The sequence below is a fragment of the Lissotriton vulgaris genome, chromosome 3_1, assembly GCF_964263255.1.
Source record: "Lissotriton vulgaris chromosome 3_1, aLisVul1.2, whole genome shotgun sequence".
Taxonomy (NCBI): Eukaryota; Metazoa; Chordata; class Amphibia; order Caudata; family Salamandridae; genus Lissotriton; species Lissotriton vulgaris.
The window spans coordinates 2,124,937,755-2,124,952,811 of record NC_141689.1 but is presented as its reverse complement, the minus strand read 5'-3'; the positions used below and the strand labels follow the sequence as shown (position 1 = coordinate 2,124,952,811).

The following is a 15,057-nucleotide window of genomic DNA, read 5'->3' as shown; positions in this document are numbered from 1 at the left end:
TGCTGTGGTATTGCTGAGTGATGCTGTAGTGGTGCTGAGGTGGTGCTGTGGTGGTTCTGTGGTGGTTCTGTGGTGGTGCTGAGTGGTGCTGTGGTGGTGCTGAGTGGTGCTGTGGTGGATCTGAGGGTGTGTGGGGTGTGAGAGGGTGAGGGGGTGTGAGAGGGTCAGGGGGTGTGTGAGGGTGGGTGAGTGTGTTTGTTTTTACTGTGAAAGAGAAGTTTAGAATGAAAAAAAGAGGCTTGTAAATGTTTTGGCTACAACAAAACGGACGTTAGGTCAGACAATAACGTAGTCTTAATTTTTAAAAAAAAGCTTGTGTGCCGAGGAAGCACATAATAGCTGGAAGTAAAAATCTGGTAATAGAAAACAAAAATACTAGGCTGTTGGTTAAAAGGCACAAATGTAGCAGGGTTATAATATTTTAGTGCTAATATACTCTATAATTGTTAATAAGAAACAGAAATGCTGTGTTTGCAGAGCGCACAAACTGCTAGCAAGCAAGCACCAATGTAAAGGGTGGTGGAGATGTAGCTGAAAGTGAAACATTGTGTTGAATGAAATGGGAAAGTAAAGCAAGTATCTTTGTAACCCCGCTGCCGAGGTGTATAAGTATAGAATCAATATCGGCAAACACAGAGCATCAATGTAAACAAGGGGGGGGGATATAGGGTGGGTCAGTATAGTCAGACGGGACAGCACATGCACGAAGATGAACGTGGCCCCTATCGGAGGGACCAGATTCACACGAAGCCTGATGCCAAATATTAAATCGCGTGCCTTATGCAGGAGTGATGCACGTGGTTAGCATAAGCTCGCCCCGTGGTGCAGGATGTTGGACTCTTTCTACCCCAGCCTTCATGCTTCGGAGGACGGTAAACTCCGTGCCATTAAATGATGCAATAGTTGCATCTGATGGTTACAGTGCTTAGAAATGACAGAAGCGCATTATGAAGCGCTGAATAAATAAATATGTTTGTGGAAGGAGCACAACAGAGGGAGGAGAGCCGAGTACCTGAAACACATAAAAAACATAGCCACGAAATAAATGTTGCATATGTGCCGCTGGCAATGGAAGCCCAGAGGTTAGTACTAGCGCCGCAGTTGTGTTTTTTTAAGCTCCGTTAACTGGACATGCACTAATAATGCAGACAGAGAAATGCCGTTGCGAAAACTGAATTAAAAACATGGCAAAAGCAAAGCATTGGTTATAGTGGAATAAAAAACACTGATAATGCGGAGGAGAAAAGCTATAGCGAAAACACAATAAAAAATACGTGACAATCAAAGTAGTTGTTATTGCGTAAAAAATGCCAAAGTTAAACAAGAAACACGCAAGAAACACAAGGGAGGAATGTTGGGGTCATTAAAGTTGGCCGAGCGCGCAAAAATGCATTTTTAGATGGTGAGTTTTTTTGGGAAAAAGAAACAGGATCAGAAACCGTAATTGGCACACTTATTTTTTAAACACCACGAAGTGTGGAGCAGGCAAAAGCTATAAATAAGTGCCACGATGCTTCGAGAGATTCTTAGTGCATGTTTAATTTGACTGGTGCAGTCTTAATGTACCAAAACGCTGACAAAAATACCCCAAAGGAGGACACATGTATAAATAATTTACAGACTGTGTAAAAAAATGTCCAGAAAACAATACGCAATAACTTTCGTTTCGAAGTAATCCAAGGGGGGCTGGTAAAGGTGGACTTGTGTCGCAGTCGGGATCCACAAGTCAGCATGAGGCGACACTTAATCACCGATTTAGCAAGTCAAACCAGTCCAAAAGGGCAGGAAATGAATGCAGCTCAAAACAAGGGCATCATGGAGGGGGCATGGGAGAGAAGCGCACAGGCAACAGAACGGGAGGGGGAGGATGGAAAACACAGAGTACGGGAGAAGGCGTGAACAAAGGGTTGGGGAAAACAAAACAGGAGCGAGGGGGAACGGATGAAAAGCAGGCACCTCTTTTAACAAATATAGGTTTCACAGATACCAAAAATGACAAGGTCAATTTTTACATAATAAAAATGAAGAAAACCTTTGACGATTATCGAAAGAGTGGCTCGGGTTTCAAAATCAGTTATGCAGCAAAAGAATGCAAACCCAGGATGGATCCATATTCACGGGCTGGAACGTCTTTGTTTAGTGGTTATTGCTCGTGGGTGAGCAGCTGCTTAAGCAACAAGATGGAGGGAAGGCAGAGAAGGGGAGGGGGGAGGAGAAATGCGACACGGCGGGCAGGGGAGGGGCGGAGCGGGGAGAGGGTGTGAAAGCAGCAGGGGCCTGGCAGACGGCTGAGGGAACTGAAGAAATGCGACACGGCAGGCAGGGGAGGGGGCGGAGCGGGGGTGTGGGAGGAGTGCAAGGCAGGCGGCTGGGGGCATGTGCACGCGCTTTTAAGCTCAATGCGCATGCGCATTGAGCTTGATTTTCACGGGCACTGCAAGGAATCGCCACGATTCCTTGCAAGTTGGTTAAAGACTGTTTAAGCCCCCATAGTCTCGCAAGCTCGATGCGCATGCGCATCGACAGGCGAGACCTAAAAATAGGACCTTTAGACCCACTCGTCAGTTCACTTCTGGACCTGCAGAAGGACTCTCAGAGAGAGGACTTCCTGGTGCTGTGACCTGCTGTGCACTCTGCAAGACATTTTTGCTGTACCTGAGGGACTGCTTTGCTGTATGGAATCTGCCTTGAACCCTTAGAGGCCAGCCCTGCTGTTGAGCCCTTCATCTTCACCTGAGCCCAGCACTACCAGAGTGACAACCACAAGGGCTAGTTTGCTGGCCTCCTGTTCAGAGCCACAAGAACACAAAAGACTTTCACCATCTTGAACCCACAACTGGACCTATCCAGAAGAGTCCTGAGCTCCCAAGTGGTGCCTCACCAGTCATGGGCCCTTGGTTGTGGTGCTCAAGGTACCCAGCTGGCCACAACCCGAAACTGAGGACTTTCAAAATCTTTCACCAAAAACTGCTTGGAGAACCAGGAAGAGACCAGGACCAACCTGCTCGCCTTTAGGCCCAAACTGCATCACCAGTTGGATTAACTGCTTCTCCTGCTACATTCTTCTCCACAGCAGTAAATCCTGTTCAGCAAGTCTTTGCCACAAGGGTATCCAAGCACCTGGAGCTGTCTTATATTACAGCCTTCTGCCTCACCCCACAGGACATTTTCGACTTTCAAAAAAGAGAGTAAGGGGCCGATCCCGATTCGGGTCAGAAGGGCTCCGAACCATGTTCGGAGCACTTCCGACCGAATCGGTCATTGCCGGTCGGATTATATTCCGAATGGAATCCGACTCAGATTTCCGGATGGCCTATGACGGGCTCGGAGAGCCCGTCTGCCATCCGGAAATCCTCCAGTACTCCCCTGGTCGCCTCTTTACGACCGAGGGAGTACGATGGCAGTTTTTCATTGCCTTTTCGTGCCGGTTTGTCCGGCACGAAAAGGCAGTCAAAAACTGTCTTTGGGGGCCCCCAGCAGGGCCCCATGGGTGCAAGGCTGCAGAATAGTAGAATGGGGGCACCTATGGTGCCCCTCTGTGGATCCCTGCACCCGGTGGCAGGTACCTTTGGGTGCCAGCCAGAGGGTGCAGGGATGAACTGCACCCCTGCTTTTCTCAATGCAGGCCTGCATTGTGAAGTATACGACCTAGGTCCGTCCAACATCGGAATCGGCCCCAAGGTCTGAATGTAGAAATCTTCACAGAGGCTTTTACTCAAGGCTCCCTGACAATGCACCATCCTCAAACACCTCCTACCAACCTTTTCCTTCTCAGAACATTTTTACCTAGTCTTGCGTGACTAGATATCCGCGGTTGGCACTTTGATCTTTTAGGGACTAGTTATTACTAAAACGTAAAAAATTCATAGCTCCGGTATAACTGATTGGATTTTTATCTTTTGGTGTCAAACAATTTATTAAAATTTACTTTACTCATTTTTCTAAATGGGCGTGGGAATGTTCTTACACATTGCCTCTAAGTTAAGCCTTTGCTTTTTTGTTCTAACCTACCCAGAAATAAACACAGGTTAAATTAGGGATTTTTGTGGTTAACTCTGCAAGGGATTGTAGCTGTTGCTTGACCAGGGCTCACACCCTAGTCAACTAAGAATTACATTTTTCACATACACCAAATAGAATGTTGCTAAGACTGATGGCGGGGGTCAAGGTTACAGCAATCTCCAACCTGGTTCACCTGTGTCTACCATTGCGCAAGCTGCTTCTCCACCAAGAATACACATGAGCATTTGTACCATGATTCAGCAAACCAAGCTTTCCTGTGTCTTTGGTGCTCTGGAGGGCAGTGTGGATTGGTCATCTCACTAACGATGTTGCAGCCAATAGAGAAGCCAATCCCAGAGTCAACTCCCCCCTTCTTCTCAATGTAGAAGATATGTTTTGGTTGTTTCTGAGCCTGCCAATCACAGCAGTGTAAAGCAGCTGTTGTCCCGCAAGGCACACTTAAATCCTCAGCTGAATCTAGGCTTTGAAAGGTTTGTCTTGCTCCTTTACCCAAAAAAATGAAGCCCAATCAATTTATAATTTTTACACCAGGCTGAGGAGCTGGCTAGCTAGTATACCAAAGATGACACTTCGAAAGAGGTGCAAGCCTAAGTGATTGTATTCTGACTTTTATTGGTGCTGAGACGTCTTATTCTCTGTGAACCAAGAATGGCCCTAAAGACATTCTTAACCATGGCAGGCCACAGTTATTATCCAATTGGAGAACGGTGACCTGCATGACAGTAAAGATAGAAATGCATGCCTCCAAGGCCATCAAGATGAAGGCAGTGGATGCCATTACGAGTAGGCCTAGCGCTAAAGGCAAAAAATTGGAGAGAAGAGCTAGAAGATGCTATGTGGATACCAAGGAGGTGAACTCCCCCCGCCTCCAAGACTATGGGCTAGATGTAGGTAATTGAAATTTACCGATTCGAAAATACCGAATTTTACCGATTCGGTATTTTCGAATCGGTAAATGCTATGTAGATAAAAAATCAGTAAAAATTACTGAATCATTAAGATTTGGTATTTACCGAATCGGTATTTCGGTAACGGCCGAAATTCGTTAATTTGGGCCGTTACCGACTGGTAATACCCTTCTTACATCTGGCCCTATGTTTTAGTGTATCATCATTAGTGGACGTTTTTCAGGATGCCATATGAGAGGCTTTACCAGTATAGACTGCACCATGAATATAAGCAATGACATCGTCATCCATGAATTAGGCATTGCTGAACACCATCACAGACTAAAAGCCACACCGCAGTGCATAGCTGATTCTGATCTTATGCTGCACTGGAAAAAATGCAAATTTCTGCACCTTATTAATTTCTTTTGCTGTGATTTCTCCAAAAAGATTGTGAGAATAGATCTGAATAAATTGGAAGAGATACACCATGCTTTTGCTTCTCATAGTGTGACAGATATATGTAGTTTCTCTGGATTGGCAAACTACTGCAGGAGATTTATTCGCAATACAACCACACTGGGAGAACCCTCTTCAAACCTTACTAAAGTTACACCTGTACAGCAGTGGAAGCTCTTGGACCTGGACCTTTTTGCAGAGGTGCCCCCAATTGTTTGTCTTCTGTTGCTGCAACCATTTTTGTTGTCATTAAGACTAGGGGCACTTTTTCCCTTCAAACCAGTGGTAAGCAGGGGCGCTTCATCCGTTATGACGGAGTAGGGTCACCCCACTAGGTGGCAGCACATGTAAACATATGAAAAATAAAATGAGAACAAACCAATGTTATTATCATTTTATTTTTCTTCTTACCTCCTGCAGGCTGACAGCGAGTGGGGCAGGGCCATGCAATGCATGGCAACATTGGGAAGGAGGGGTGATTGGCCCTACTAATTGTGCATGATGGTTTGGCCGGCTGTCTTAGACCGGCATGCACACTTAGCCTTTCTCCACCCGGCTGTGTTTCACAGCTGGGTGGAGATAAGCCACAGGCTCCCAGGCACTGTCTGAGCATCGAACCAGGCTGCTCAAACCTGAAGCATGAGAGCAGCGCTGGGATTGGCATCTCGGAGCCTGCGCAATGTGCACTAGTCGAGGTTCTGGAGAGCAGAAAGAAGGCATGGACACAGCGTCAGGTAAGTAAAGTTTTTATATTTATGTTTATATTTTTGTCTGAGCTTCTTTTTGTAATTCCCCCCTTGCCCTGCTGCTTCAGATCCTGAGCAGCCGCCACTCATGGTAAGGTGCTTATGCTCACTCCCTAAGACATGGTACAATATGCATCAACGTGATTGATACATTTAACTTATTTGTAAGTCCTTCGTAAATCATACTACATGAACTCAAGGCCTGGAAATAAATGCTACTAGTGGTCTGCATCACTCATTCTGCCACCCACTAAAGTAGCATTTTAAAACATGTCTCAGGCCTGCCACTATATCCTGTAGTGTGGTTTTAAACTGTCATTTCGACCTTGCAAAATAAATCTTATGCCGGGCCTAAACCTTCATTTTTAATATGTATAAGTCACCCCTAAGGTAGGCCCAAAAGGCTCATAAGGCAGGGTGTCGTGTATTTAAAATGGAGGACATGTGTACTTAGGTTTTACATGTCCTAGCAGTGAAAAACTCCTAAAGTTATCCTATCTCTCCAATTGGCAAACGTTAGGTTACTTTACTATCTTTAATAAGTGCTAACGTTAGATTGAGAGCAGATAGAAATATGCTGATTATTCCCAGAAGAATTGTAATTTAACATTCTCTTCATTGGTAAAGTTGGATTTTAAGTTAGAAATTTTGAAAATGACACCTTTAGATAGTTGGCATTTTCTTATCCTAATCACTTTGCCTTCTGCCAGTGTCTTGGGTCATATGACTGTTAATGACTCTGCTGTTGGGGTTTGTGTATTGCCTCAGACAGTAACGCAGAGGGGGCTCGGTGTGGACTGATTGCACCATCCAGACAGGATGACTGAGGAAAGACAGTATCCGGAGCACTTGCACTCAAAGGACTTCGCATCCTGCACACAAATGTACCTGACATGAGGCCTGCCCTGTCTTTTGTCAAATTAGACAATTCAGAGCCTTGATCAGGGGAAAGGGAAGATTTATCCAGACCCAGTTGTGGGGGTAGGACATGGAATCCCCTCACACAAAGGCTGGCACAAGGTATAACTATTGGACCTCCAGAGCCACTCATCAGAACACTCCTGGACCTATGCAAGTTACGGAAGAAGGACCGCCATGCTTCCAGAGGCTTGCCCTGCTGCTTGAAGGACTGCCTTGCTGTCTGAGTAGGATCTGCTTTCCATTAGCCCAGGCTGACCAGAGTGGCTCCAAAGGTCAGTTGGCGGTCCCTCTATGTGAGCTATAGGGACACAACATGCATCAGAGGCCTCCCTGCATCTGCCAAGGTGACTTTCTGCAACAGGACCTGCCGGACATGCAACTGGACCTGCCAGACCACTGCTGGTCTCTGCTTGACTGGGACCCTAAACCCCAGGATGTGCCACCATAGGTCATGAAACCTTGGCTGGCATCAGAGTGTACACCTCCTCATGAAAAGGTGAAAATCCTGTAGTTTAGGCTCCTCACTACCACAAATGTGGCAGGTTGCACTCAGACTCTGTCGCTATTGATGACCTCCAAAGCCTAGCTCGGCATGAGACCAGATGTTCATGTACAAAGTTAAGCCAGCAACTGCTGTGAACATCACACTACAGCAATAACTATCTGTGATGATTCAATGGGTCTTTGCCATACACCAACGACCATATGTGACACCTGACCTACCCTTCACACCACAATGATGACAGTCTGCGATGATCAGCCTGCTTGTCACGTCCTCCAACACAAACAGAAGTCTTTACACCAGACTTTGGAGGTATCTCTTTGGTGGACTAACCTTCCTGTACCTGCCCTGCTCCATCGCTGGTCGTCCTGAACTTGTGACTTTCCCTGAATCTAGAATGACTAGATGACTGCGAGTGGCGCTTTGTGCTTTTAGCCACTATTTTCACTAAACACTTTGAAAATGTATAGCTCTGGTTCTACTGATTTGAAATATGTAATTTGTTTTATTAAATCTTACTCTTACTATTTCTCTAACTTGTATGGGATATTTCTTGTGCTCCATTTTCACTTAATTTCTATTTGTGTGTTGCATACATACTTAACACATTACCTCCAAGTTAAGCCTGAGTGTGTTTGTGCCAAGCTACCAGAGGGTTAAGCACAGGTTAACCTAGTTAGTTTTGTGGTTTGCCCTGACAGGGATTGTGGTTGTTGCCTGAGTGGTGCTTCCACACAACTTAACCAATAATCCTGTTTCTTGCAAACAAAACAAGGTATTCACTATACACCTGGTTTTCCATTCGAAGTGGAACCATAATGAGATACTTAGATACGAAAACTAACACAGAGTTGGTGACAAACTCTGGTCATTAGGGCTTTGGTGCAGTGTGTCTGCAAAAACATTCTCTAGACCAGTGGCATTTGTTAGTTGAGCACTAGGGGACTATTCACAGGTATAGACGTAAACTCTGGTCATTAAATTGGTCTGTGTCCACTTTCACAGGTACATGAAATCTATATGCTAACCAACCACAAACCTCTTGTTGCCCTGTTTTCCAGGTTAGCTACTCATCACACACTGCAAATATAGAAAAATGGGCCCTTCAACTTCAAAAATATAACTTCTCAACAGAATACATGCTAGAGTCAGATAGTCACACGGACTATCTGTTGCATAACCTAGCTGCCCATGAGGATCTTTAAACTTAAAAGCTAGGGAACACATATGAGCTTCTATGTCTGTGACATAGAATACATGCCCAAAACCAAGGAAGTTGGAAGATATCCCAAAACCATCAGCAGTTGACGCCTGCCTACAACTGTCAGCACCAGCGACAAAGTAGATCTTGTAAAATATGGTCCCATGAGGGCACAAAACATAGATGCCAATAGGTGCTTACTTTGCTGTGGGCAGTGCATCCAAAGATGTCCTAGTGCTGTGAAGTGACAAAATATAAATTCCACAGGAGTGGTGCATATGCACATCCCACCACCAGGGAATGGCCAAAACAAAAAGACAACATTAGGAAAAGGGTGGTTCCTTAGGATGGTTGAAATTAATGATATGAACTTTATCATGCACCAGATACTGAAATGAGGCCTCCCGACAGATGGCTAATCAGTTTTCATGGAAACCTGCTCAAAATATCTGATGCAAGAGATGCTAGAAACAGTACCATCCTGAGTCTTTGAAGAAGTTAAATCCAAGCTAGAGAAAGAGTTGGTAGCATATGGATTTCAGACAGTCATCTAAACAGACAATGGTCTTCTGCTCCCTAGTGGAGACTAAGAAATATGTTAATACACTGGGACTAGGCCATTACTAATTCACACTGGGATGACCCCAAAGCAAATGGTGAAGTAGAACATTTTTTGCAGACAATAACTAAAGTTCCCTGAATTTGGATGGAAATGGTAAAAATACAGAGGGCCTGATTCACAAAGGTAAACTTACACTTTTGTGGAAGTTTATGATTGCTATTTGCAAATGGATTTACAAGTAGTAACTTTCTCAGTGCAGAGCATCCACACATGAAAAAAAGATCAGCATAAAAGAACACATAAAAGAATAATCAAAAACTTACACTAAAGTGTACGTTTACCTTTGTGAATCAGGCACTGAGTGGTTGATTTATAATTTCTTGAGATTGCACAGGAGCACACCTCATTGAACCCCTCAATGTGCACCAGCAGTAATAGTATAGTAGGCACAATGTACAGGCAAGTGAAATTGACTCATAGTGACAGTCTTGTGATGACCTAGAATGGAAGCAATAGAACTCCATTCCAGTGAGCCAGTCTTCCCTAACACAGGCAGTCTTTCCAACAAGCCCAGAGGCATCTGGTGCAGCAGACAATCACAGACAAAACCTGTGGACTCCTCCAGAAGGGAATATAGAGGTATTCATTAAGATACCATGATCCATTTTCCTAAAGACTGAGATACAGATATGTTAAAACAACTGTAATGTTGTTGTTCCTGTTTTTCAGGTTGATCAACACAAAGCTACGGAGGGATATAGTTTACCATCTGGTCCAGAAGCCCCTATTGCAAGCAAGCACACACCATCACAGTAGGCTTGTTACTACTGTCAGTTATTAGGGATCTGAAGTGCACACGACTAGTCCTGAATAGAGCCACACAGTGTCTTGCATTTTTCCTTGCAAGCTGATTCTTAGCCACTACAGCCATTGAGGGTCCCTGACATTTGTGGCATACTTATCTATAAGGGGATCAGTGAGTTGAATGGGTCTACTCAACTAAGGACAAAGTCACTCCATGGGTGCAAATGCATATTTCTACTCTTATCAGGTATTGCCACAAAACTGGAATCAAGCATGTGCATCCTTGACCTGACATTTGAAGGTCGCCTGAGTTTAGACCACCTACGATATTGGGATTGCACCCACTGACCTGGAGTGAGATGGTCATCTTAAGAGGCCTCCTTGCATTTAGTGGAGACGTTTTCAACACCGTAATTTCACATAATTTTCACAACATTTTCATATTTTTTCACAAAATGCCATTTAGCTTATCCTAGCTACAACCTTCGTGTTGATGTCCGTCACTTGAACCCTTGTTGTGGAGGCTACAGAGAGATGTCTTCCCAAACGGTCATAAGCTGTGGCCAGATTTAATACCACTGTCTGTGGAACATAATAAGTGCATGAAAGAGCAACTCTGGAACAAATCCTGCTTTTGCAGCAGTAATAAGGCAGTTTTCTTCAGGATTCTTCTGTATGTGCCATTTATCAAGCCATGTTATAGGTGTACCTCCTGAGTTCTTTCCTTTTTCTGCTAGCACCTACTATGCTATGCACCTACTCCAGTGAATGTACAAGAGAACCCCTTTATCCTCTTCTTTAATAACATTTCCATTTCCCTGATGGCTTCATGGTTGAGTGGATACTGGGATATGTATCAATTCGATGGACCAGTAGAGGTCCTCTCAGAAGCATAACACTGGTTCTGCAGTAAGTCCAGCCAGAGTCCAGCAGTTTCCATTGGATTCTATTTGATTTCCTATTCATCCAGCTGATGACAGTTGCTGAAATTAGCTTTTCTGGAGATTTAAGAAGGAAATGGTGTTAGGCCAACTACTTGACACTACATTGGTTTTGTAAATTTAGCCAGGTTTAAAGTCTTCATTTTTATGCGTTATTACATATTGGGGGCACATTTGTCAAAGGGTTATGTCGTTTTTCTTCCATGCAACAGGGTGCAAGAGTGACGCAACTCTTAAACTTGATATATCAAGCCACTCAAGGCCACCTTGCATAGCTTGACAAGGCTAGAGCAACGCAATGCACCACAGAGCAAATCGATGTGTTGCGTTACTCTGTCCCAGTGAGGCATTCCATGGGTGGAGCGTGGGTGTTTCCACCCATCCACCTATGGATTTTGATGCATTCCCAGATTTACCATTAATGGTAAACCAGGAAATGCATCGAAATGCCACTCCTCCCTAGGGGAGGTGTAACAAGGATAAACATCTTTATTTCGCCTCGTGACTTCCTCTTTCTATGTGTGTTGCATTTTCCAGCACACGCAGAAAGAGGGAAATGTCTGCTTTTTCTGCAGTAAGTGTCCCTTCCTGCACAAAAGCAATACTGCTTACAACGCAGGCATCCTTGAGGCAGACCGGACTGGGAACAGCAACCAACCCTGGCAGATTGCTGCTCGACCGGCCCTGGGAGTTGGGGGGGAGGGGTGCTCGTAAGAAGCACCGCTCCTGCTTTTGTTACAAGGAACCAATATTGCAGCACAGCTGCAATACTGGCCACCAGTGACAAAACGAGCCACCAAACAGGCCCCCACCCCTCCGGCCAACCGGGGAAATGCCCAGTGCCCGCTATGGTCAGTCTGGCCCTGGTGCAAATGTGACTGTGTTGGCACTAGCCAGCACTTTGTGCTCCAACACTGGGAAATGACAGGGATGTGCAGTATCATGATGAATAAGGCGCATTCCTGACCTTTCCCTATTACGCAGCTAAGCAAGGTGGCTTGCTGCACTGCGTGATTATTTGATGAATATGCCCCTATATTTTTCTGAAACTTGGTTTTAATATTAGTGTTTTATCCACTACATGCATTAGCCCTGGTTTACCATGCAATTCGGTTATCTCAAAATCGTACATTTTCACTCCCCCGGCGCCATTACGACCCATTTTGTTTGCTGTTTTTGCTCATCTCCAATCAATCCTTTAAATCATACAATTATTTAAGAACCATTTTTAAATACATGTGGTCAGATGAACTAAACTAAATTTCTATGCGGACTATGAACCAAAAATATAAGATGTACGTCAATTTAGAACTCATTATGTACATGCTTGCACCAGTGTAAAAAAAAGCTTGGAACAATAGTTGTCTGAAAATTATATATTAATAAGAACGCATAATTTACCAACAACCTATTATGAATGGAGGCCATCGTCTTAAGAAATAATCAAGCATTGACAATGTTTCTAAATCATGGTTTTCGATTGTAGAAAAATAGGTGTTTTCGCTGTTGTCCACATCTAAAGCCCTAGTAATAAAAACAATTATTTATTTTTACAGGACCGCCTCAGAAGACAGTATCTTCTAAGCAGGAATTAGAAGAAAAGAAGCAGGAGAAAGCTGCAGACAAAGGAAGTGAAAGTGGGACTTCCTGCAACGAATTGTCCACATCTAGCTGCGACAGCCATTCCGATGCCAGCACCCCCCAGGAGGACGCACCCACCATAGGGCAGTCAACCACACACCAGCCAAACACCGTCACCCTGGACCGACCTTCGAAGAAGGCCCCAGGGCAGTGGATGCCCCAGCCAGACAAACGGAGAAACAGCGAGCTCTTTCAGACTTTAATCAGCAAATCCAGGGAAACAAACCTTTCCAAAAAGAAGGTTTGTGAGAAGCTTAGTGTTGAGGAAGAGATGAAAAAATGTATTCAGGATTTTCAAACCATTAAAATTCCGGATTGTTTTCCAGAGCGCCAGCGCGCCTGGCAGTCTGACCTGTTGACAAAATATGGCTTATAGTGACTGTCTGCTTCAGTGGGTTTACCCAGTCAGGTTCATTTCTGAATGGTGACTATCTACTGATGCTCTTCACAGATTTTACTCTTGTTTGTGAAGCATTCCACTGAGTCCACCTGTGGTGCATTATAAATGCTGGATAAAGGTGGCCCCTTCCAAGACAAAACAAAAATATACAGGAGCCCAACTCGTCATACGACTATATATCGTTGAAAGCTGGGTGGAAGGAGGAAAGTGCATGAAGGAAATCTGTGGTCTTCAAAATATGGGGCCATATGTATGAACACTTTTTCCCATAGACACAGAATGGGTAAAACCCTTTGATACATATGGCCCATAGTCTTCTAAGCCTCGTTGTCATGTTGAAGCCCAAGAAAGAATCTTTATCAAGCTAGTCTCACTTTACGTCATCAAAAATTAAATTTAAAATGTCTTGTTAGCGGTCAGTGTTACAATTACATTGGAACTGGTTCCTCTATGAAAATACCCCAAATGCATCATTATGAATGCAAGAAACAAATTATTATTTTGCATGAGCACAATGTTACGAAAAGCACACGAGTTAGGAAAAGATGTATTTGTTGCTGAAATCTAGATTGCGGAAGACTTTGGACCTACCCAGAAGATGTAAATGGCAAGGGGAGGAGTCAAAATTGCTTTGTTCCATGTCTGTGATTCCTTTGTATGTGGGTGTGTATGGTGTTCCGTGTGTAAGGGTGGTGTAGACATGCCTTATACTATTTTATTATTGCACCAGTATTCATATACTAGTACTTGTCAGGGCTATTTCTGTGAAATGCAAACTGAACTTCAGTGTGTGGAAACAGGTTAGAAGGTTTTAAACGGTGATCTTGTTAGACCAGTAATTTACAGCAAAACCGGATAATTGATTTCAAAATATTAATTAAAAAGAAACATCTGTTCGATTTGCTTTGTCGCGTTCCATCGCGTGTCTGTGTTTTTTAATAAGATGGTGCATCTTCACGTGTTTGCAGTGAAAAATAACACTTCGTAATCAAACCTGAAGATTTTGTTTATGCAGGACAAATCCCTCATTCATCCAGCAAAGAACTAACAGCTTCATAGACAAGTCGTGTGAACAGGTATAAATTACACTTCAATATTCAACTCCTCACAGCACAACCTTACCTGCGTTGACTATAAAATAAATTAGAATGTTTGAAATAAACTATATGACAGCACATATTTAAGTTAAAATTGAAAATACATTACACAGGGTCCTACTGCAAACAGATTAGCATTACGCTAAATAAAAAACCAAGGTAATATTGTAGTTTTTGACCTGAAGAGGATGCACTTAAGAAAAGGTTCTACATTGAGAATAGGAAATAAAAAGATCTACCTACTGGAGCAATATTTTAATAATCTCCGATGGTTGAAACATGGCTACAAATGTCAATTGATAAACATACAGCATTTAGGCAAGACACAAAATAACATTATTACATATGAGACTGGTACCTGGAGCTTGCATGCATCCTGATCTGAAGTAGGTATGATTAAGGTTAACATATGGATAAAATTATTCGATGTGTCACAAGTGATTCTGAAGACATTGATGGAAGTTAAATGTAGGTATGTGCCCACAGAAAGTACTGGGGACAAACAACATTGCGGTGATGTCCTGCTTTTAGGACACAAACCTGCTGAGCAGTTGCTGCCTAATTAAGGAATATTGAGAATATTTGTTTAACTCATCTAAGCCATATGATAAGCCCAATAGAGACAGAAGGAGTATCGGCAGAAATAGTCTCCAAAGCATTCATAACTTACATTAAGGGTAGGGAGAACCTTCCCAGAAGGAATTGCTCTCTGGAAGGAGGATAATGTTTGAAAGAAGTCGAGAAATTATCACTAAGTGTTACTAAAAATACTTTTTAAAGCAACACATTGAAAAGGCTCTGCAAAAGGGAATATACAACACCTGCATTGGTCAGTATAGGAGTATCTTTTAAAATGATTGGTTGAAAAATATA

At 43.6% G+C, this 15,057-nt stretch overlaps 1 protein-coding gene across 1 annotated transcript in view; it reads left to right on the top strand.

The window, feature by feature from the left end:
- Positions 1-13,934, top strand: part of KCTD8 (potassium channel tetramerization domain containing 8) — a 641,090-nt gene extending 627,156 nt beyond the window's left edge. Inside the window, exon 2 of the mRNA XM_086963360.1 lies at positions 12,603-13,934. Within this exon, the coding sequence (XP_086819486.1) occupies positions 12,603-13,063 (461 nt within the window). The 3' untranslated portion in view covers positions 13,064-13,934. The remainder of the gene's footprint in view (positions 1-12,602) is intronic.
- Positions 13,935-15,057: the final 1,123 nt, after the last annotated feature.